Raw genomic sequence first — 23,933 nt, 5'->3', positions numbered from 1 at the left:
TGTCCCCAGGTCAGAGAACACTTGTTTCTTACATCAACTCTTTTCTCATCTTTAAAAATCTAAACTGATTGTGATCATCTAGTTCCTACCGTTTCAGTCCCACATTCTGCTGCTTGCTTTTTCATGTCACATGGTCATGGTGTTTTTGTAATTCCTAGCGTTACTCTTTTTTTATATTCCAGAGCTTGACTCTGTAATTTGAGCGTTATTATACCCGTTTATACTGCATTTCTGCTGAGTTTCCTTATTATTATATTGATGTACCCCCTGTTTTATAGCATATTCTTTTTTTTTTTTATCTTAGAACTCTTCCCTTCTGGGTCACCCTTTTCCTCCTACTGTTCCTCCTGTTCTCAGCCCCCTCCAGAGAGCACAGCTTCTTGGAGGAGCACAGGTAAGCCTATGATTAACCCTACTCATAAAGAACTCTCCTACTTTCCTGAAGTTCATTAGATGATAGCCCCTTTTTTGCTGTTAATCACTACTCTTATTTTTGCCTTTACTTTTTCAAACAAAGTTATTGATGGAAACAGTATTCACCTTTCTGTAGACAAAAGCAAAGGGACTTGCTAATTGTCTAAATCTAAGATCTTCCTCTTTGTAGCTACAGCCTGGACGGATGTCTCCCAGCCAGTTTGCACGGGTGCCTGGATTTGTTGGTAGTCCACTTGCTGCCATGAATCCCAAGTTGCTACAAGGGCGAGTTGGGCAGATGCTTCCCCCAGCACCAGGCTTCCGTGCCTTCTTTAGTGCTCCACCCTCTGCTACACCACCTCCACAGCAGCACCCTCCTGGCCCAGGACCCCACCTGCAAAACCTAAGGTATACAAAATCAGTGCCACTGTTTATCAATTATCAGCCAAGTCTCTTGATTGTGGATGTGTAGTTTTATAAGTCGCTTGATATTTGCTAACTAATACATTTTAAGATGTTATTGGATCCTCAGGTTGACAAACATGGAAATGTTTGACAATCTCCAGGCTTTCTTGTGAATCACATTTTTCTTACATTACCAGAAGGTATGGAATAGAGCGACAGATGCTGAAAAGTCAGCTAATCTTCACACTAGCTAAGTTGTTTGCTTTTATCCTCTGGTTTTATAACAAAAGGAGTTCAAGTTCCTGTTTCGGTGAAGTTGTGTTTTATTACATATCGTATTGTGGCAGTCAGGATTTTCAAGAGACACCCGAGAACCAGTAGAGGAAAGAGCAAGAATGTTCATGTGAGCGAGTTTTATTTTAAGAAGTCGGCTCATGTGATTGTACAGACTGACAAGTTCGAAATCCATAAGACAGACCAGCAGGCAAGAAACAGTTTTTAAAAGCTCAAGTTGCAGTCTTGAGTTTGAAATAAGTATAGCAGGTCAGCAGTCAAGACACTCAAGCAGGATTTCTGTGTTCCACTCTTGAGGCAGAATTCCTTCTTCTGGGAAACTTTAGTTTGTTATAAATGTTAATCACATCTTTACAAAATACCCTCACAGCAGCATCTAAGCAGTGTTTGACCAAATAACTGGGTACTAAGGCCTAGTCATATTAACTATCACACATATATCTTTAATGATATTCCCACACAGTTGAAACTGAGTACGTTAAACCTACTTGGAGACTTCTGTTAAACAGTTAAAAGCAAAAAGAAAAAGAATTATACTGCTTTACTCCTAATTCATTCAGATTTCATGATCACCCTTTTAGAACTTGGTCTTTGTGGAAGATATGTAAAAATATAACTATCTTTTGCTTCTACAAGGTCTCCTTAGAATAGACTTTTTTATTTTTTTATTTTTTTGAGACAGAGTCTCACTCTGTCTCCCAGGCTGGAGTGCAGTGACCCACACGATCTCGGCTCACTGCAAACTGTGCCTCCTAGGCTCAAGCGATTCTACTGCCTCAGCCTTCCAAGTAGCTGGGACTGCAGGCGCCTGCTACCACACTCAGCTAATTTTTGTATTTTTTAATAAAGACAGGGTTTCACCATGTTGGCCAGGCTGGTCTCGAGCTCCTGACCTCAAGTGTTCCACCCGCCTTGGCCTCCCAAAGTGCTGGGATTACACACTGCATCCAGCCCAAATAGACTTTTGTAGTCCCTTAAGTTAACCTGTATGAAGTTATCCTGTACTGACAACATTCTTTAAAATTTCAAATCATCAGGATGACCAAACTGAGAACCTCTGTTCCGTTTTTCTTAGATCTCAGGCCCCAATGTTTAGACCAGACACAACTCACCTTCATCCACAGCACCGTCGACTCTTGTATCAGAGACAGCAACAGAATAGAAAGTAAGTACTCATCCAACTCCTTTATGGCTTCTTAATTCAGCTTTTAATTTTGACAGTGTAACAACATGCTATTTAGTTTTTTTTTTTTTTTGTAAGTTTACTTCATTTCCATAAGCCTGGATGTATTATCAACATGTAAATATGAAAAGCATAATATTGAGTAAAGAAGCAAGGAGTGGAATTACATGTACCATGTATGTAAAACTAAAAGGCACACAGAATAATACTGTGTAATATTTAAACACAGACACACAAGTAATAAACATACAAAAACATTTCAGGGAGGATACATACCAAGGCATGATAGTGGTTCCTCTACGAAGGAAGAGAAGCTGGAAACTGGGTCTAGAGGGGTACAACAGGGCCTCTGTTAGTGTAACACTGTTATTTTAATATTACTTTAAAATATTTGAAGCAAATTCAACCAAATACATTTTTTTCTATTAGGTCTAGGTGATGGGTAAATGGATATTTATTATAGTATTTGCTGGGCTTTTTCTCTGCATTTGAAATATTTCGTGATTTTTAATGAGTTTAAAATATTTATGTAGACTTCAGAGCTAAATCGCCTGCGTCAAAATCCCTTAGTCCACCACTAGATGTATGGCTTTGGACAAGTTACTTGATCTCTCTTGGCGTCGGTTTGTTGTCTTTAGTGGGGAAGAGAAAACTACCTACCTCACAGAGTTATTCTAGAGCTTATACAAAAGTCCATAGGTGAATATGCTTAGCATATGGAAAGGTACTCAGGTCTTAGTTTTATTTCTTGATTATGTATTACATAGCTCTTTCCTCTTAAATTCTATTAAGACTTAGTTCTTTTTCACTCCCCTTTTAAGAAAAGCAAGGGGAATCTTTAAAAAAAAAAAAAAAAAAAACTGGCCTGGTTTATTCCTCTGTGTTAAAAAGTGTAATTAATTTGCCCACTTGGAGTGAATATGGTGTATGTTTTTCAGTCAGCATCGGAATCTCAATGGTGCAGGAGATAGAGGAAGTCACCGGAGCAGTCATCAAGATCATCTCCGAAAGGATCCATATGCCAATCTCATGTTGCAGCGGGAAAAGGATTGGGTCTCCAAAATCCAGATGATGCAACTGCAAAGCACTGATCCCTACCTGGATGATTTTTATTACCAGGTAAATACTCTGTGCTAGTTTTGAGGATAATAGTTTGGTCCCCTACACTGGTAAGGGTATTCATTTAAATATTGGTACAATTAAATGTTTGTAAAAATTTTTTTTTTTTTTTTTGAGACGGAGTCTCGCTCTGTCGCCCAGGCTGGAGTGCAGTGGCCGGATCTCAGCTCACTGCAAGCTCCGCCTCCCGGGTTTATGCCATTCTCCTGCCTCAGCCTCCCGAGTAGCTGGGACTACAGGCGCCCACCACCTTGCCTGGCTAGTTTTTTGTATTTTTTAGTAGAGATGGGGTTTCACTGTGTTAGCCAGGATGGTCTCGATCTCCTGACCTCGTGATCTGCCCGTCTCGGCCTCCCAAAGTGCTGGGATTACAGGCTTGAGCCACCACGCCCGGCCTGTAAAATTTTCTTTTGAGATACTTAGCCTCTTGCACTATTCACTATCAGTACATTTCTAGAACTGAACTTGTGTTACTGTCACTGGCATAAATTATTTGATGGTAAACAACAGTCGTGTTCTGTGCTTGTGTTACAACTGAAATCATCTTCTCATGGTAGAATTACTTTGAAAAACTGGAGAAACTGTCAGCTGCTGAAGAAATACAAGGTGATGGCCCTAAGAAGGAGCGCACCAAGCTTATCACCCCTCAGGTGGCCAAACTGGAGCACGCCTATAAGCCAGGTAAGGTCCTCATAAGAAAAATACCCATAATAAAAGAAATTTGAGAAGCTGCTGATTAAATACAGACAAGTGTATATGTGGAAGGATATGTAAAGACATTTCAAAGTGATTTTAAAGTACTATTGTCCTTAATAAATGCAAAACTCAGCCTTTATTCAAGCCTGGACTGAACACTTTGACATGTGCCTTTTCAGGTCCTTTTCTACTTGAGATTTCATGATTTTTAAAATGTATTCTAATTTTCAGTACTCCTAAAATAAGGGGGAAATACTTTAGATTTTTATCGTGATAATTATTGTAACAAAAAAAGAGAGAAAGGACAGATTTTGGTAAGGGATTGCTTTAAATAATACATTGACTTTTTTTTTTTTTTTTTGAGAAAGAGCCTTACTTTGTTGCCCAGGCTGGAGTGCATTGGTGCCATCTCAGCTCGCTGCAACCTCCACCTCCTGGGCTCAAGCAACTCTCATGTCTCAGCCTCCTGAGTAGCTGGGTTTACAGGCGTGTGCCACGACATCCAACTAATTTTTGTACTTTTAGTAGAGATGGGGTTTTGCCATGTTGGCCGGGCTGGTCTCGGACTCCTGGCCTCAAGTGACCCACCCACCTCGGCCTCCCAAAGTGCTGGGATAATAGGTGTGAGTTACCACACCCGGCCTAAAGAACACATTGACTTTTGCAGTAAATTATTAGACTGTGAGTAAGGTACAGAGGAAAGTAAAAATCTTATTTGAACACTGCCTGCCTGCATTGCTGACTTTTTATTTTGTTGGATTTGTGTGTGTGTGTGTGTCTTTGCAGTGCAATTTGAGGGCTCTTTGGGAAAGCTTACCGTTTCTAGTGTGAATAATCCCCGAAAAATGATTGATGCTGTTGTGACATCTCGGAGTGAGGATGATGTAAGTGTCAGCACCATTGTCTGTTTAAGAACATCTGATTTGTGACCACTTCTTTTGGGGTCACCATGGAATGAGATCAGGCATGGTAGAGTTGTTTGTAGTCTAACCTGGGACCCCCTACCTTGTCATGCATTCTCGTTTTCCACAGATGTGCTGCAATATTAACACCTTCATTTCTAAGGCAGCCAGGCAGGGACTAGGATGGCAGGAGTCTTTGGACTGGGTAGCTCTGGCTGCAAATAGCGTGTATTTACTCCAGTTTGATGTTTTAAAAAATTATCATTTTCTATGTGTTTTAAGATTTTCAGAAAGAGGATCAGAAAAAATAATTACAGGGTATGAGGCTTAGTACCTGGGTGATGAAAGAATTTGTACAACCCCCATGACACAAGTTTACCTATGTAACAAACACATGTACCCTATAACCTGCATGTGTACCCTTGAACGTAAAATTAAAGTTTAAAAATAAAAAACAAGATTTTCATATTTCATATGATTTCCTTATCCTCTACTAAGATTACCCTTTGCCTATTATGAATGCAATTTAATAGTTTGTGGGTTAAGTCAACTTTGACCTTTGTTCATAGTAAGGTTGTTTTAGATTAACTTTCAGAGACTCAATTATCTTCTCAAAGTATTGTCACAAATGAACCTACAGATGCACACTTGGTAAATTATTTTGACAGAGGTAAAGAATTTGCATTGAATAGTCTTCTCTTTTTTAGGAGACAAAAGAAAAACAAGTTCGAGACAAGAGGAGAAAAACCCTTGTCATAATTGAGAAAGTAAGTTTAGAATTTGTTGCTGTAGTTAGTTTCAAATATGGAACTGTCACATGTATGTATACACTAGAACTGAAACAGTGAGCAATCAATCAGTGTTGTTTGGTTTTAATTCATGAATATATTCTTGGTAAGTGACTGTTGTATACCAGATAACTCTGGAAAGGATTATGGTATGTTTCACCTATTGTCATCGTGGAAAGAACACTGCAGTTAAAGTTGGAAGTGTACTGGGTTTTTGTCCAAGCTTCTTCAGTTAATAGCTGAGTGTCTTTGGGCAAGTCACCTCTCTAAGCCTGATAAAATGGGAATAAAAATTACATTGTCCTACCTATGGATTAATTTAGTTCACAGATATTTACTGGGCACTATTCTGAGTGCTGAGGAAACTAATGGATATTAATAGTTGATTTGTAAAATGTAAACACCACATTGTAAGGCCATACACCATAGTGGTTAAAAGCATGGACTCTAGAACCAAGCTGCAAATCATGTCTTTTCCATTTCTGAGTCTGTAACTTAAGGCACGTTATTTAACCTTTCTATGCTCAGTTTCTTTATCTGTAAAAATGGAGATGATAGTAGGAGTTTTCTCTTTGGATTGCCCTTTTTTTTTTTTTTTGAGACAGAGTCTTACTCTGTCGCCAAGGCTGGAGTGCAGTGGTGTGATCTCAGCTCACTGCAACCACCACCTCCCGGGTTCAAGCGATTCTCCTGCCTTAGCCTCTTAAGTAGTTGGGATTTCAGGTGCAGGCTACCTCACCCAACTAATTTTTTGTATTTTTAGTAGAGATGGGGTTTTACCATGTTGGCCAGTCTGGTCATGGAAAGTATAATTATTTTACTATCTTTTTTTTTTTTTTTTTTTGAGACGGAGTTTCACTCTTGTTGCCCAGGCTGAAGTGCAATGGCGAGATCTTGGCTCACCACAACCTCCGCCTACCGGGTTCAAGTAATTGTCCTGCCTCAGCCACCCGCATAGCTGGGATTATAGGCATTTGCCACTACGCCCGGCTAATTTTGTATTTTTAGTAGAGACGGGGTTTCTCCATGTTGTTCAGGCTGGTCTTGAACTCCCAATCTCAGGTGATCCACCCGTCTCGGCCTCCCAAAGTGCTGGGATTACAGGCATGAGCCACCGTGCCTGGACTATTTTAATATCTTTGCCTGGTAGAATAGAGGTCAGAGAGAGACAAAGAATGGTGGTTTGAGGAACTTTTTAAGTTATTTCATATGGTTTTCTACATTTAAAAAAAATCTCAGTCTTTCTATAAAAAGTTTGTATTCTTTTGTCTTTATCTAGTAGTCAGTCCTAAACAGTGAAATTGTTTAACTAATACTCTGGTTCTGACCCAGCATGCTGTGGCCTGCTTTTGTCTCCCTTCTTAGACCTACAGCTTACTCCTTGATGTGGAGGACTATGAAAGACGTTATCTCCTAAGTCTAGAAGAAGAGCGACCTGCCCTAATGGATGAGAGAAAGCACAAAATTTGTAGCATGTATGACAACTTGAGGGGCAAATTGCCCGGACAAGAGAGGTAAGCATTATGCACTTTGAGGAAAACATTTTAACTAACTGGACTCCTTCCTGTGTCATAACTGGACTTCATACATTTCTGCCTTTTAGGTACACTTCCCTACCATCTCTGTAAGCTCAGAATCTATCCTTTTAGCCTAACTCAAATGCCACTTTATTTAAAATATGAATTATCTTTTCCAGTGAGGAAAGAAAAAAAACCTCTTTATCCTGAATTTATTCATTCAACAAATACATAGTCAGTATCTGCCAGGGACAGTGCTAGGCGCTAGAGATATAGTGGATAACATTATTGGGTTTTTGTTTTTGTGCTTACAGATTGCACCTGATTTATGATTACTAGCATGTTTAACCTTGTAATCTTTATTATTACTAAGATCAGATGTACAAACATTTATACTTCCTGGGATTTCCGCAAAATATTTATATCCTGTCGAAACCATTCAGTCTTCCAATGGGGAATCCCTCTCCTACCCCATTATCTGCAAAAGAATCTTGCTCATGTTAAATGTTTTATAAATCCTAAATACTTACTTGATGTATTCAAGAGAACTACAACTTCTAATGACTCCCTTTTCTTTTACCCATTCAAGAGAATCGCTGATCCTTCTAAGCCAGGACATACACAAAACCAAACATAAGAATAAGTACTTTCTTTTCAACACACCTTGTCTGGAGTTAGGCTGACAGGGAACTGGTTGAATAAATAGTTTATCCATAGATTGGAATGTTATCTAGCCATTAAGATGTATGTAGTTGAAATATATTTATTGACATGGAAATAAGTTGTTGAGTGAAAAAAGTCAAGGTACAAAACCATCTGCATTCTATGAGACCATTGTTTTATGAAATAAAAAATATAATACAAAGCAAAATGTTGTTTAAAATGGTAACACTAATTAACTCTGAGTTGATGAATGTTTTTATTTTCTTTTTGGTTTTTTTTTAAAGCTATTGCTCTGTTAACCTATGTTATTTGTACGGTTATTTAAAAGTTAAGAGAGGGAGGCCAAGCACTTTGGGACCCTGAGGGGGTGGATCACTTGAGGTCAGGAGTTCAGAGACCAGCTTGGCCAACATGGTGAAACCCTGTCTCTAGAAAAATACAAAAATCACCTGGTCGTGGTGGTGGGCATCTATAGTCCCAGCTGCTTGGGAGGCTGAGGCAGGAGAATCACTTGAATCCAAGAGGTGGAGGCTGCAGTGAGCCAAGATAGCGCCACTGCATTCCAGCCTGGGTAACAAAGCGAGACATTGTCTCAAAAAAAAAAAAAGTTAAGGAAATTAGTGCATACAGTTGGCCAAGTTTTTTTTTAACCATATAATTTGTGAAATGATGATTTTCTACATTTGTAAAACCTGAAAATTTACTTTTTATTTGGTTGAGATTTGGAGAAGTAATTCCTACTAATTTATTTTATTGTAGAATGAAAATGAATGCAGTATATTCATTCAGTAACATCTAAGAGGGGAAAAAATGAGGGTTTCTTAATTGTTCTTGCTGACCTAAGTTGGCATTTTTCTTCTGTTGCAGGCCTAGTGATGACCACTTTGTACAGATCATGTGTATCCGAAAAGGGAAGAGAATGGTTGCCCGTATTCTTCCTTTCCTCTCCACAGAGCAAGCAGCTGACATTCTCATGACAACAGCCAGGAATCTCCCTTTCCTTATCAAGAAGGATGCACAAGATGAGGTGACTAGGCAAGATGGGACATCTTGCCTTTGAGTCTTTATAACTGATAAGATTTCTAGAATGCAAACTTATTTTCCTCTCCTCTTCCCTTTTGTATTTTTGTCTAATCTTTGGCCGTGTGATTTGATTATTTAAAACAAAACCTTTAGTATTTCAGGCCTATATTTTTAATCCCATATTTGATCAAACAGACTATGTTTCTAAACATGAGAAAAACAACAATTCTCTGTTACTTGACATAGTTGTGAAGATGTGGTCTGTATCAGAATTACTTGTGTAGATAAGTCAGTTCCACCCCAAACTGCTGAATCAGACTTTACAGAAGGATTAGGGTTTTTGTATCTTAGTCTCCAGCTGAATCTGATGTTCACTGAAGTTTGAAAACTTTTAGTCTTGGTTACTTTGCTAGATATAAAGTATCAGTATTGGTCTGTTATCAGTAGCTTAACATTAGCATGTAGACTTGGTTAAATGGTATCCCACAGCAGTTGAGCTAGTCCCCTTTTGGTTTCTTTTTTTTTTTTTTTTTTTTTTTTTTTTTTTTTTTTTTTTTTTTTTTGAGACAGAGTTTTGCTCTGTCACACAGGCAGGAGTGCAATGGTGTCATCTTGGCTCACTGCATCCTCCGTGTCCCAGGCTCAGGTGATTCTCCCACCTCCTGAGTAGCTGGGACTACAGGCATGCGCCACCATGCTCAGCTAATTTTTTTACCTTTTGTAGAGACGGGGTTTTGCCACGTTTCCCAGACTGGTCTCAAACTCCTGGACTCATGCAATCCTCTTGCCTTGGCCTCCCAAAGTGCTGGGATTACAGGCTTGAGCCACTGCGTCCAACCCGAGCCAGCCCTTTAAATAATTTTTATCATGATCTAAACTGGGCTGAAATTTTAACATGGTTATCACATGTGCAAGTTAATTCTTGGTTAGAGTTTTTCTCTCCTTATCCTTGTCATAGCACACCTGAAAGATGAGCAAAATTTAGAATAGTCTTAAGAAGTTCAAAATAAGAAATTGATAAAAGTAGGACAAAGAATGAATGTTAGTGCAAGATTCAGAGTAGTAAAATATATGAGTGAACCTGTTATAGACTACAAGTTGAGTAATAACCATCTAAGTAAGGAGTCCCCAGAAAACACAGAACACCAGAATACCTTACAAATGGTATGCTACAAAAGGGAAATTATTGCTTCGTAGATCCTTGAAATGTTAGCATCTGCAGAAGAAATGAAAGAGAAGTTTAGGTCTCATTGAAAGAAGTGAAGTGGGTTGGGACAAGTATATATTTAAAAGATTTGGCTGGGCACAGTGGCTTACAGCTATAATCCCAACACTTTGGGAGGCTGAGGCAAGTAGATCACTTGAGGCCAAGAGTTCAAGACCAGCCTGGGGCAACATGGTGAAAACCTGTCTCTACTAAAACTAGAGAAAAAAAAAAAAAAAAATTGAGCCAGACACAGTAGTGTATGCCTGTGGTCCCAGCTACTCAAAAAAAAAAAGATTCCACAAATGAAAAATGAGTTGGGGAAAAGTTCCAGTATTTGAGGTTTATCCTAGAAAATAGAAGACCAGACTGAAAAAGTAACAGCTACCTTAGAGCATGTAAATTGTACGCAGTGTAATGGGCACTTGTAATCCCACTAGAGCTCTTCTGTGGAAACAAGTTTGGGAGACACTTGCTGAATGCTTCTATGTGCCAGGCACTATTTTACCTCCTAGAAATACAGCACCTAGTTCTAGGTGCTAAAAGATAAGAGTACAAAAATGCCTGCTTTCGTAGAGCTTACTTGCTAGGGAGGAAAGTTTGGCTAAATACCAAGGCTGATTTTTACCTGTATGTTTTAAGGAGTAATAAACCATATCTCTAAATACCATTTTCTTGAAGTAATAGCTGGTTCTAGGTCTGAATCATGAACTGTACAAGATATCCTGGAATATGTAGTGCCAGAAAGCAAGGAAGTGAATAGATTACTAGGGTCCTGTCTAAAGAATATACAGACCAATTTCAAGGGACTCACATTGGCCAAAAGTGGAATAATTTACATCAGAAAGAACAATTACAGCAGTAGATTGAAATATATCAAATATATTTAATGAGTGAATAATGTTTAAACATATATTGATCTCCTTTGGAGACTACTAGACCATCAACTCACTATTCAGAAAATTGGTAAATAAAGGAAAAGCATTTATCCTACCTTTCCATTACAACCAAATGTCATGGTAATCAGACAGTTGATAATACAAAGTTCTTCTTTGTAGAAGAATTTTCGCTAATAAATACAAAAGAAATGATAAAATTAGAAAATAACTGTTTTCGTAAACCTCAATGGAAAAGCAGTTAATCTAGACAGCACTCATTACTGGCTGCTAAAAGCATTAGGTAAAAAGTGGATGGGGAACTTTACAGTGGTTGGAGCAGCCTGGCAACACGTGAACCCATTGATGAACTCTTAACACCTCTAAGAGTGGACAACCAAGCACTGTGCTTTTTTTTTTTTTAAAAAAAAAAAAAAAAGGAAACAGAGTCTTCCTGTGTTTCCAGGCTTGTCTCAAGCTCCTAGGCTCAAGCAGTCTTCCCATCTCTGCTTCCTAAAATGAAGGGATTACAGGCATGAGCCACCATACCTAGCTCTTCTTGACATAATGCAATGGAAAACACACAGTTCTATCCATGACATTTTCTCACATGTCCCTCCCACACCCTACTGAACCTGAATCAAATAAACCTGTTATTCTAACTATCCGTTTAGGAGGGAAACAAAGGATAGCAGAACCTGCTAAGTGATACTGCCAACATGCAGTTTGCCAAATTCAAGCTACAGAACAAATGACCCAGTTTCTTTAATAGTTAAATAACAAGAGAAAAGGGGCAGTGGCAGAGGACCTGTTAGAGAGATTTTAAAAACCTTACCAGGCAAATGCAATGTGTGGATCTTGTTTGAACCATAATTAGCACAATAATGGTTCTAATACAAAGTTCAGCTGCTAAAAGACATTTTTAAAGGCATTTGGGGGAATTTGAATTTGGAACAGATACTAGATGATATTTTAAAATTATTTCTTGAGAAATGTTCTATGAAAAAAAATTATTGTTTGTTAGGTATGATATTGTGAGAGATTTTGTTAGAAATACAAACTGGTGTATTTTGGGATGAAATTATATGATACAGGAGGAATATGGATTTAATAAGATTGGCAAAATGTTGATAATTTGGTTGACATTGAAATTGGGTGATGAGTACATGAATGTCATTATGCTGCTGTTTATATTTTCGTGTATGTTTTAAAATGACCATAATAAAAGCTTTTTTTATTTATAGTAGTAGACCACAAAAAATATTTTACTCCCCATTTGCGGGTGCCATTTAAAGTAAAACCAACCATCACTTTATACCGTGGGCATTGATTGTCTGGAAGCACTCTTGATTTCCTTTGTTGTGTTATAACCTAGTTATTTATATTAATAGTTCTGTATTTTAACTTTCCAGTTGGCTACATGACAAAAGAAATAAATGACTAGAAGACTGGAATTCAACAGCCTTGGGTTCTGGCTCTAGCTGCTGGCTGTGTAACTCCAAACACTGAGTTTCTCATCACTTTATAGATTCTCTAAAAATCTATAAAAATTGGCTAATTATTTCTCTTCTTCCTCACTGAGCTTTTATAAGAATAAGAGAAAATACAATTAAATCTGAAAACACTTCGAGACAGGGTGGGTCTCACCCTGTCACCCAAGCTGGAATGTGGTGGTTCATTCATAGTTCAATGTAACCTTGAACTCCTAGACTCAAGCAAACCTACCACCTCAGCCTACTGAGTAGCTGGGGACTACAGGTGAAATTTTTTTATTTGTTGTAGAGATGAGGTCTCACTACATTGTCCAGACTAGTCTTGAACTCCTGGCCTGAAGTGCTCTTCTGCTTGGCCTTTAACCTATCTTAGAGTGCTTCTCACAGTATATTGAAATTGCCAATTAGGCCGGGCGCGGTGGCTCAAGCCTGTAATCCCAGCACTTTGGGAGGCCGAGACGGGCGGATCACGAGGTCAGGAGATCGAGACCATCCTGGCTAACACGGTGAAACCCCGTCTCTACTAAAAATACAAAAAACTAGCCGGGCGTGGTGGCGGGCGCCTGTAGTCCCAGCTACTCGGGAGGCTGAGGCAGGAGAATGGCGGGAACCCGGGAGATGGAGCTTGCAGTGAGCCGAGATTGCGCCACTGCACTCCAGCCTGGGCAACAGAGCCAGACTCCGTCTCAAAAAAAAAAAAAAAAAAAAAAAAAAAAAAAAAGAAATTGCCAATTAACCCATATCTTCTCTGCTGTACTTTAGATCCCTGAGGTTCTGTGTCCTGTTTGCCATTTGTTTTTAGCCCATGGGGCCTGGCACAGTGTAAGCGTTTAAAAATATTTATGGAATGAGTTAAAATATTGATGTTTTAGCATAACTCTCGGTATGTATTTGCGAGTGATTTTTTTTTTACACCCTTGGTTCACACAAGTCGTGGTGTTTTCAATGCAAATTGAGATGAAAAAGTTCTCAGTAGATAACTTAGAATTCCTTGTTAAGACTCTAGTCATATCTGCCAGACTTGTGCCTTAAGTGGTTGAATATGCAAATGAGCATCCTTCCATCCGTGCCCGTGATGGAGGGTAACTGAAGTAACACATGCCAGGATATAATGCTTTTATTTATTTTTTGTAGGTGCTGCCATGCTTACTGAGTCCCTTCTCTCTCCTCCTCTATCATCTTCCATCAGTGACTATCACCAGCCTTTTGCAACAGCTAATGAACCTACCTCAAAGTGCAGCTACACCAGCACCCTCCAATCCTCACCTCACTGCTGTGCTCCAGAACAAGGTAATCTTGCCCTCTTCAGTCCTTGAACTTTGTGAAGTGTCTTAATTTGCATTATAGATTAAAATAATGGCTTCTTTCTGTCAAGAGTTACATTAAGCTTCTAGTAACAGAGGCTAGAAATAACAGTGGTTTCAACAAAATAGGATTTTATGTGTCTGGTGTGAAATAAATTTCATTTAGTAGCTCCACAGTCATCAGGGATCCAGGCTTTTTCACTTTTTTTCCTCTGCCATTCTTAGCAGTGGCTTCCAGTTCATTATTCCTCATGGTCCAAGATGGCTGTGGAATTCAAGATTCAGCTTTACATCAAGAAGGACAGATGGATTTTGGAGGGCAAAAAGGTGTGGACCAGCTGTCCATCTTCCTTATTGAGACTTTTTCCAGGAGTTCTAACCAAAAACTTCTACTTACTGTTAATAGCCAGGATATTGTCACATGGCCACACCTAAGTGCAGAGAAGGCTGGAAAATACCTTTTAGTTTATGCCATTGTCATGACACATAAGAGTTCTGATAATGGGTAGGAAGGCATATTAGGTAGGCATTTAACAGTCTCTGTCATAGTAGAATCATCCATTTCATACTTTATTTGCATCAGGTTAAAGATTCAGAGATTCCTAGGGGAAGTATAATATGAAGTGAAGAATATGAATTTTTAGTCCTTGCCTGCTACTGTCTAGCTTTGTGACCTTGGACAGATGATATCACATTGCTGAATCAGTTTCCTGGTCTATAAGATGGGGGTGATGATGTAGACTTCAGAGAGTTGTCCTGGTACTTAAATGAGATAACAGTTGTAAGTGCTTCAATATAATACCTGGTACATAGTAGTTACTCATTAAGGGCCATTCTATGTATAGTAGAGGTGAAAAAGTGGTCTCAAGGCCTCTTGCTCCTTTGCACCTGAAAATCTGCCAAAGCATGACACTAAAGGGCAGTATATCAGAGGCAGAAGAAGTGACAGTGCCTCCGGGGATATTAAATGGGGTTCTGGAGTGATCAGGAATGTGTCTTTCGGTTATTTGGTCTCTTAGTTTTAATTTTAGTAAAGGCAGTAGTATTTTTTTTCTGAGAATAACATGAAAAGGGATTTTTTTTTTTTTTTTTTTTTTTTTTTTTAAATCAGTGTCTGCTCTGTCACCCAGGCCAGAGTGGCAAGATCTTGACTCACTGCAACCTCTGCCTCCTGGGCTCAAGCCATCTTCCCACCTCAGCCTTCCAAGTAGATGGGACCACAGGCACATGCCACCACGCCCAACTAATATGTGTATTTTTTGTAGAGGTGGGGTTTCGCCATGTTGCCCAGGCTGGTCTCTATCTGCCTTCCTCGGCCTTCCAAAGTGTTGGGATTACAGGCATGAGCTACTGTAACTGGCCATGAAGGGAAATTTTGTGGAAAAGTGAGGTTACCTATCCTTTATGAGTGAGCTTAGAAAGTTGGGATGGAGGCCGGGCGCGGTGGCTCAAGCCTGTAATCCCAGCACTTTGGGAGGCCGAGACGGGTGGATCGCGAGGTCAGGAGATCGAGACCATCCTGGCTAACACGGCGAAACCCCGTCTCTACTAAAAAATACAAAAAACTAGCCGGGCGAGTTGGCGGGTGCCTGTAGTCCCAGCTACTTGGGAGGCTGAGGCAGGAGAATGGCGTAAACCCGGGAGGCGGAGCTTGCAGTGAGCTGAGATCCGGCCACTGCACTCCAGCCTGGGCGACAGAGCGAGACTCCGTCTCAAAAAAAAAAAAAAAGAAAGTTGGGATGGAATCCCACAGTACTGCCAGCCTTCCTTTTATGATCCATTTATAGCTATGAGTCATATATTTAACCTAGATCTTGTCCCTATTTGTATTTTCTTTTTTGAGACAGGATCTCACTCTGTCACCCAGGCTTCAGTGCAGTGGCACAGTCACAGCTCATTGCAGCCTCAACTTTCTGGACTCAAAGTGATCCTCCCACCTCAGCCTCTTGAGTAGCATGTGCCACCATGCCCAATTGACTTTTTTTTTTTTTTTTTTTGAGACAGAGCCCTGCTCTGTCACCCAGGCCAGAGTGCAGTGGTGATACCTTGGCTCACTGCAACCCCTGCCTCCCAGGTTCAAGCGATTCTCCTGCCTCAGCCCCCCAAGTAGCTGGGATTACAGGTGCCCGCCACAACACCGGGCTAATGTTTATATTTTTAGCAGAGACGGAGTTTCACCATGTTGGCCAGGCTGGTCCGGAACTCCTGACTTCACATGAGCCTGCCTCAGCCTCCCAAAGGGCTGGGATTACAATTGTGAGCCACCACACCCAGCCTCTGATTGATTTTTGTATTTTTTGCAAAAACAGGGTCTCACTATGTTGCTCTGGCTGGTCTTGAACTCCTGGACTCAAGTAGTCCTGCCTTCACCTCCCAAAGTGCTGGGACTACAGGCATGAGCCACCATGCCCATGCCCAGTCCCCTGTTCATTTTTTTTTTTTTTCTTTTGAGACAGAGTCTCCCTCTGTCGCCCAGGCTGGAGTGCAGTGGCATGATATCAGCTCACTGCAAACCCCACCTCCTGGGTTCACACCATTCTCCTGCCTCCCGAGTAGCTGGGACTACAGGCGCCCGCCACCACCCCCGGCTAATTTTTTGTGTTGTTTAGTAGAGACGGGGTTTCACCGTGTTAGCCAGGATGATCTCAATCTCCTGGCCTCTTGATCCACCCGCTTTGGCCTCCCAAAGTGCTGGGATTACATGCGTGAGCCACTGCGCCTGGCCCATAATTTTATCCTATACCCCAAATACTACATTTCCTGATTTTACTGTCCACTAAATAAGACACATTTTTATATATTACTTTTTTTTTTTTTAAAAAGATGGAGTTCCACTCGTGTTGCCCAGGCTGGAGTGCAATGGTGCGATCGTGGCTTACTGCAACCTCCACTTTCCGGGTTTGAGCAATTCTCCTGCCTCAGCCTCCCAAGTAGTTGGGATTACAGGCATGTGCCACCATGCCTGTCTAATTTTCTCTTTTTAGTAGAGATGGGGTTTCACCATTTTGGTCAGGCTAGTCTCAAACTCCTGACGTCAGGTGATCCACCCACCTTGGCCTCCCAAAGTGCTGGGATTACAGGCATGAGCCACCACACGTGACCATTTTTATATATATTTCATACTCTAAAGCATGTTTCTGAATTTTAATTATAGATATAGTGTATACGTCTGTTTACCCTTTCTCATTTTTTAGATTTTCATTAACATTCTCTCTAAGACTTTATATTTCCAGATAGAGATGTGCTTTTTAATGAAAAGTTTCCCTTTATACCATGTTTATTTCAGTTGTCCTTATTTGTATATTTTCCTACAGTTTATACCTTGTTTCTTAATTCAAAATATCTTGCTGTATTTAATGCTTTTTCTTTTTTTTTCCTGATTTTAATTTCTGTATCAAAGTTGGTCTTCATTGACTTTCCTTTTTAGCCTATTTCAGTTCTCATAAATAGGAGAAAAGTCAAATTCTGCATTATCCATGGCAAGGAAAAACCATCTTTTAACCTCAGCATGGGGAACAGGGAGGCGTGTTGGACACCATGACTTTCCGTTTCTGTTGGCTGCGCCTGGCCACTGCTATCTGAGAATAAAACCTGGAGAGACACATAGCCTTTCAACTCATGCTTGTCTGATCTTTGTCTGGTTTCACAGAAAAGCACAGTGGTGATGTCATTTTGATTTAGAGCCGTTCCCCATCTGATGCCAGGATCCCTTCAACAGTGGTGGAGGGTTTAGATGCAGTGTTGAGTTTGATTCCCTCTGTCTTCTCTCGTAGTTTGGCCTGTCACTGCTCCTTATCCTCCTGAGCCGTGGTGAAGACCTACAGAGTTCAGACCCTGCTACAGAATCAACGCAAAATAATCAGTGGTCAGTGTGGACTGTTTCTTTTATTTTAAGTTATTTGAGGTAATCTTTTAAATTTTTGTCTCATAATATTATTATGGGTCTTCCCTGTCAGGACGGAGGTGATGTTCATGGCAACACGAGAACTTCTACGAATTCCCCAAGCAGCCCTGGCCAAGCCAATCTCTATACCTACAAACCTAGTGTCCCTCTTTTCTCGCTATGTTGACCAGCAGAAACTGAACTTGCTGGAGACAAAACTGCAGTAAGTTTGAAACAGGAGAGTTTCACATCTCACTAAAGCTGGGACTTAAGAAGTTATGGTGGGGAGGCTGGGTGCGGTGGCTCACACCTGTAATCCCAGCACTTTAGGACACCCAGGAGGGTGGATCACTTGAGGCCAGGAGTTCCAGACCAGCCTGACCAAAATGGTGAAACCCTGTCTACTAAAAAATACAAAAATTAGCCAGGTGTGGTGGTGCATGCCTGTAATCCCAGCTATTCAGTAGGCTGAGGTATGAAAATCATTTAAACCCAGGAGGCAGAGATTGCAGTGAGCTGAGATCGTGCCACTGAACTACAGCCTGGGTGACAGGGCGAGACCCTGTCTCAAAAAAAAATAAATAAAAAGAAGGTATGATTGGGGTGCAGGGGGGAATAAAACTGAATTTGGTGGAAGAGATTGATTTTTTAGTAACTATTTGTGTATCTGTTAGATATAAAACACTGAACAGGGCCTTCATAAAAGATGACTAAATGCTAAGGGTAGAGAAATATCTCGGGTGTTTTGTTATGAGAAGTCTTACAAAGATGTAATTGTAATAATTGAAAGATTGCCTTTTGTTTTAACTCATTTATACAATTTTCCTTTCTCTCCTTTGTACCCCTAGGCTAGTTCAGGGGATACGATAAAAGATCTCCAAATGTGTCCTGTACCTCCTTTTGGCTGCCACCTGCACTGCTGCCATCACCAATGGAGTGTTTTTAATGAGGGAGGGAAGGTAGCTTTTTCCCCAAAGCAAAGTCTTGTGGGATCGATTCCTGTTTACAGGGGTTGTCTCTCTAAATGTCAGATATTTCCCCACTGCTCTATGAAATTTGGCTGGGTGATACTTCTGCTGGTTTCTCCTTTACCTTCTGTGTTAACAGTTCTGCATGTCCTACTTTTACTCAGTTCTCAATTTTGCATTTTCTTTGCCCTAGAGACACAAGTGTAATCTCTCCCTTTATCCCATCACTACTCTAGCTCAGAGTAGATTGTAGCCTGCCAAAGGATTCCTTCCCTCATCCTACTGAAGTTGTTTTTTCATTGCCCCATATTAATATGACTATAGAAGAGCCAATTAAGTAGAAATCAAGATATACACACACACGTAGATACACACAGACACACACACACACCCCATACATGTATTTATGTGGTCTTCAGAGGGTCCTTAAAGAATGAATTTTAGATTGAAAAATATTTAGTTGTCTCATTACTTCCTCTAAACACAAACCAGCTGATGTATTTTAATCTGTTTCTGTTCTATCTTGTAATTAATTTGGTGGGTTCTACTTGTTTTAACATAAATAAAGAGTATGCAGCACGTTTAATAAAATCAGAACTCTTAATTGGCTTATGCCCAAATCTAGGCTGAGAAGTCCTTTTTCTTCTTCCCACCTTTATTTCCTTAGTTTCTGTCCACCTTAGTGGAAACAGCACATGGTTATGTCTTTTTCCTGCTACAACTACAGTGTACTTGAGCCTTTCCCTCAAGTGCATTCGAAGTCACCCAGGATGATCCTCACTAGTCGCCTGCTTTGGCAGTGTGGCTCTTTGCACACTTGCCCTGTCTTCCCGAGACTACTTCAGTAAGCCATGCTTCCTTCTTCCCTACTTTTATTTGGTGTCATGAATAGAAACTTCCAGCTGTAACCATGGAAGCTCAGTTTGGCCTGCTTACTTTTTAGTCTCCACACCATGGGCAGAACTGCTGTCCTTACTACATCTCACCCAAGTCCCGTGCCCAGGCAGCCAGGGGCCTGGGTTTGAGTAATTGCAGGGCCAGCCTGCCATGATCTTTCTCACTTACTCCTCTCCCATTCAGCAATCAACCAGACTAAGGAGTTTTGATCCCTAGTGATTACAGCCCTGAAGAAAATTAAATCTGAATTAATTTTACATGGCCTTCCTGATCTTTCTGCTGTTCTTAACTTTTCGAATGTAGTTGGGGGGTGGGGGGGCAGGTTATGATATTTAAAGAGAATAAACATTTTGCACATACATGTATTGTACAACAGTAAGATCCTCTGTTAAAACCAGCTGTCCTTGTTCTCCATCTCCATTTCTTTCCATGCTGTAACCCCAGGCTCCACCAGCTGTTCCCCAGTGACGTTACCTAGCTTCCCTCTACCATTATCTACTGACCATTTCCACTACATGCCTTTCCTGCCTTCCCTTCACAACCAATCAAGTGAATACTTGATTATTATCTCTTCCTTACTGTGCTTTATCTTTTTTGTTTTGTTCTAATTAATGAAAATAAAAGTTTCTAAATTTACATTTTTATAGGGTATTGTAAATAAAAACAAATTGTATACTTAAAAATGAGTGCCTGCATTTCTACTTTGTTACCTCAGAATATGATTTTTATGTTTCTCGCATATTTAGATAGACTGGCAACTTGATGTTGGGGATTAAAGATATTATTACCTATATTTTTACCTTTTTAATTTTGTTGCGAAGAAGACAAATATTTTTATATAGTAACTTTTCTTTAAATATCTAAGATGCTGGCCGGGCGCGGTGGCTCAAGCCTGTAATCCCAGCACTTTGGGAGGCCGAGACGGGCGGATCACGAGGTCAGGAGATCGAGACCATCCTGGCTAACACGGTGAAACCCCGTCTCTACTAAAAATACAAAAAACTAGCCGGGCGAGGTGGCGGGCGCCTGTAGTCCCAGCTACTCGGGAGGCTGAGGCAGGAGAATGGCGGGAACCTGGGAGGCCGAGCTTGCAGTGAGCTGAGATCCGGCCACTGCACTCCAGCCCGGGCGAAAGAGCGAGACTCCGTCTCCACAAAAAAAAAAAAAATCTAAGATGCTTTCAGTTTCTCCTCCCCCCATTTTAACTATACGATGAAATTATAAATTGTAGTAGATAAACTGTAGTTTGTCTTCTCCATCCTGCCCATCTCTGGGCATTGAGGAATCTGTCCCCCTTTAAGAGACTCATGTAGCCCAATGAGGCATTCAGCTGCCTTCATGGATAGTATGTACTTAGTTCTGAGTATATTGTATTTCAAAATTCATCTCTTCAAAGGAGATGGGAAAAGGTTGGTCATTCTTTATAGTAAATTTATTTTTATTATTTCTGACTTCAGTATCATTTTTACTCTAAAATGCTCAAGATAAAAGATTGAGCAAACACATAGAAAGGGGCAAAAAAAGTGGGGTTTTGTTTTCAAGGCAGGGTCTCTGTTGCTCAGGCTGGAGTGCAGTGGCACAGTAGCACAATCACCACTCACAGCAGCCTCAATCTGCCAGGCTCCAGCGATCTGCCTCAGCCTCCTGAGTAACTGGGACTACAGGTGTGCACCACCACACCTGGCTAATTTTTATACTTTTTTGTAGAGTCAAGATCTCCCTATGTTGCCCAGGCTGGTCTCAAACTCCCGGGCTCAAGTGATCCTCCCACCTAGGTCCCCCAAAATGCTGGGAGTACAGGTGTGAATCACTGCACACAGCCTGAAGGTTTTTTCTTTTTTTGAGATGAGTTTCTCTGTCACCCAGGTTACAGTGCAGTGACACAATCACGGCTCACTGCAGCCTCTACCTCCCAGGCTCGAGCAGTTCTCCCACCTCAGCCTCCTAAGTAGCTGGGACTACTATAGGCGGGTGCCATCATGCCCAGCTAATTTTTTTGATTTTTAGTAGAGATGAGGTCTTGCTACATCGCCCAGGCTGGGCTCAAACCCTTGGCTCAAGGGATTCTCCTGCCTTGGCCTCCCAAAATGCTGGATTACAGGAGTGAGCCTCCAAAGTTTTAAATGATAAAGAGACAGAAGATCATTTAACATTATGAGGTGCCTACCTACATAAAGGTGTTTTTTGTTTTTGTTTTTGTTTTTCCTTTTCCTGATGAGGAGATGGGTTCCTTGAGGTTCAGTAGTAGCTTGCGGAGGTAACACAGGTAATGGGCAGCAGAGCAGGAGACTCATACAGCATATTATTGCTATAAGGGAATAAAATTATCTTCCAGTAAAAGATTTATTCACACCTTTTAACATGAAACAACACAAGGTGTTAATAGATAGCCCTGCTTTGTTAGAGTGGACTGGCCTAAGGATGCCCCTACCGTCACAGTAGACTAGATTCCAAAAGTCAGATGTGAAGAAATTCCTAGAGATCATGTAGTTCAGTCCTCACAATTTGAGGAAGCCAGATCTCTTGAGAGAGCAGTGACTTGCCCAAGGTGCCACAGCTGGCTAGTAGTAAAGCCAAGACAAAAAACTCATATGTGAGGCCAGGTGCAGTGGCTCATGCTTGTAATCCCAGCACTTTGGGAGGCCGAGGCAGGCAGATCACCTGAAGTCAGGAGTTTGAGACCAGCCTGGCCAACATGGTGAAAACCCGTCTCTCCTAAAATTACAAAATTAGCTGGGCATAGTGGCACATGCCTATAATCCCAGCTACTCGGGAGGCTGAGGCAGGAGAATCGCTTGAACCCGGGAGGCGGAGGTTGCAATGAGCTGAGATTGTGCCATTGCATTCCAGCCTGGGGAACAAGAGCGAAACTCCATCTCAGTCTCAAAAAAAAAAGAAAAGAAAAATTTGTACATGGGACTTTACTCTGTTGCCCAGGCTGGTCTTGAATTACTGGGTTCAAGTGATTCTCCCGCCTTGGCTTCCCAAAGTGTTGGGATTACAGGCATGAGCCACCGTGCCTGGTCACAAATGACTTTTAAAAGTCATGAGCCACCACGCCTGGTTCTGGGCAACACAGTAAAATCCCATGTACATGGCCGGGCGCGGTGGCTCAAGCCTGTAATCTCAGCACTTTGGGAGGCCAAGACAGGCGGATCGCGAGGTCAGGAGATCGAGACCATCCTGGCTAACACGGTGAAACCCCGTCTCTACTAAAAAAATACAAAAAACTAGCCGGGCGAGGTGGCGGGCGCCTGTAGTCCCAGCTACTCCGGAGGCTGAGGCAGGAGAATGGCGAAAACCTGGGAGGCGGAGCTTGCAGTGAGCTGAGATCCGACCACTGCACTCCAGCCCGGGTGACAGAGCGAGACTCCGTCTCAAAAAAAAAAACAAAAAAATACCCATGTACAATTTTTTTATTATTATTTCTTAAAAAACCGTTTGTAAACCTCAGAGTAACTAATGAGGACAATATTAACTTCAAGAAAAATTAAGTGATGCACTAAAATAATCTACAAGAATAAGGCACAGAGTTGAAAACTGATACTAATGCAAGTAATATCCTGTGTAAGAAAAAGAAGACCCTGATAAATACATAGGTAATTAACCCTAATGGGTAATAGGTACAACTTTGTGAATAATCATTCATAAAATAAAGTACAAGTGAATAATATTAAGAACCTCACCCCCACTGGTAATCAGAGAAGTAAAAAGTAAATGTTTTTAACCTACCGAGTTAATAAACACTTTAAAATAATGTTAGTGAGAATTTGGGGCTGCCACTCACTGGCGGGGGTAAATGTCTACCTTTCTGGAAAGTGCTTTCACTGTGTGGAGCACTTCAAAGCATTCTTAGCCTTTGAACAATGACTTTGGCTTTATAAATCTAAGGAAATATAACAAAGCAATGGTACTTACCACAGCTTTACTTATTTTATTTTTTGAAGACAAGATCTCGCTTTGTTGCCCAGGCTTTAGGGCAGTGGCGCAATCATAGCTCACTGCAGCCTTGAACTCCTGGCCTCAAGCAATCCTCCCACTTCAGCCTCACTAAGAGTAGCTGGGACTACAGACACATGCCACCTTGCCCGGCTAATTATTTTAGTTTTTGTAGAGACTCTGTTACCCAGGCTGGTCTCAAACTTGCCTTGGTCTCCCAAATGATTCATTAGAGGCATGAGCCATTTCACCCTGTCAGCTTTACTTATAATAGAAAAATTAGAAATAATCTAAATGTTCAACATTACAATAATGATTAAGTAAACAATGATCCATGTGTTGTGGACAATTAGGCAGAATATTGGA

At 40.8% G+C, this 23,933-nt stretch overlaps 1 protein-coding gene across 2 annotated transcripts in view; it reads left to right on the top strand.

The window, feature by feature from the left end:
- Nucleotides 1-20,311, top strand: part of PATL1 (PAT1 homolog 1, processing body mRNA decay factor) — a 33,659-nt gene extending 13,348 nt beyond the window's left edge. For both annotated transcript variants that reach the window (XM_010385006.2, XM_030918439.1), the window contains exons 7-19: nt 305-394; nt 605-822; nt 2,189-2,278; nt 3,235-3,415; nt 3,973-4,096; nt 4,898-4,995; nt 5,721-5,780; nt 7,167-7,315; nt 8,849-9,008; nt 13,711-13,866; nt 17,654-17,745; nt 17,837-17,986; nt 18,612-20,311. In XM_010385006.2, coding sequence (XP_010383308.1) covers nt 305-394; nt 605-822; nt 2,189-2,278; nt 3,235-3,415; nt 3,973-4,096; nt 4,898-4,995; nt 5,721-5,780; nt 7,167-7,315; nt 8,849-9,008; nt 13,711-13,866; nt 17,654-17,745; nt 17,837-17,986; nt 18,612-18,633 — 1,590 coding nt within the window. In that variant the 3' untranslated portion in view covers nt 18,634-20,311. The remainder of the gene's footprint in view (nt 1-304; nt 395-604; nt 823-2,188; nt 2,279-3,234; nt 3,416-3,972; nt 4,097-4,897; nt 4,996-5,720; nt 5,781-7,166; nt 7,316-8,848; nt 9,009-13,710; nt 13,867-17,653; nt 17,746-17,836; nt 17,987-18,611) is intronic.
- The last annotated feature ends 3,622 nt before the right edge of the window (nt 20,312-23,933 follow it).

This window comes from Rhinopithecus roxellana, chromosome 15 (genome assembly GCF_007565055.1).
Source record: "Rhinopithecus roxellana isolate Shanxi Qingling chromosome 15, ASM756505v1, whole genome shotgun sequence".
Lineage (NCBI taxonomy): Eukaryota > Metazoa > Chordata > Mammalia > Primates > Cercopithecidae > Rhinopithecus > Rhinopithecus roxellana.
This window is presented reverse-complemented; position numbering and strand designations above follow the sequence as displayed.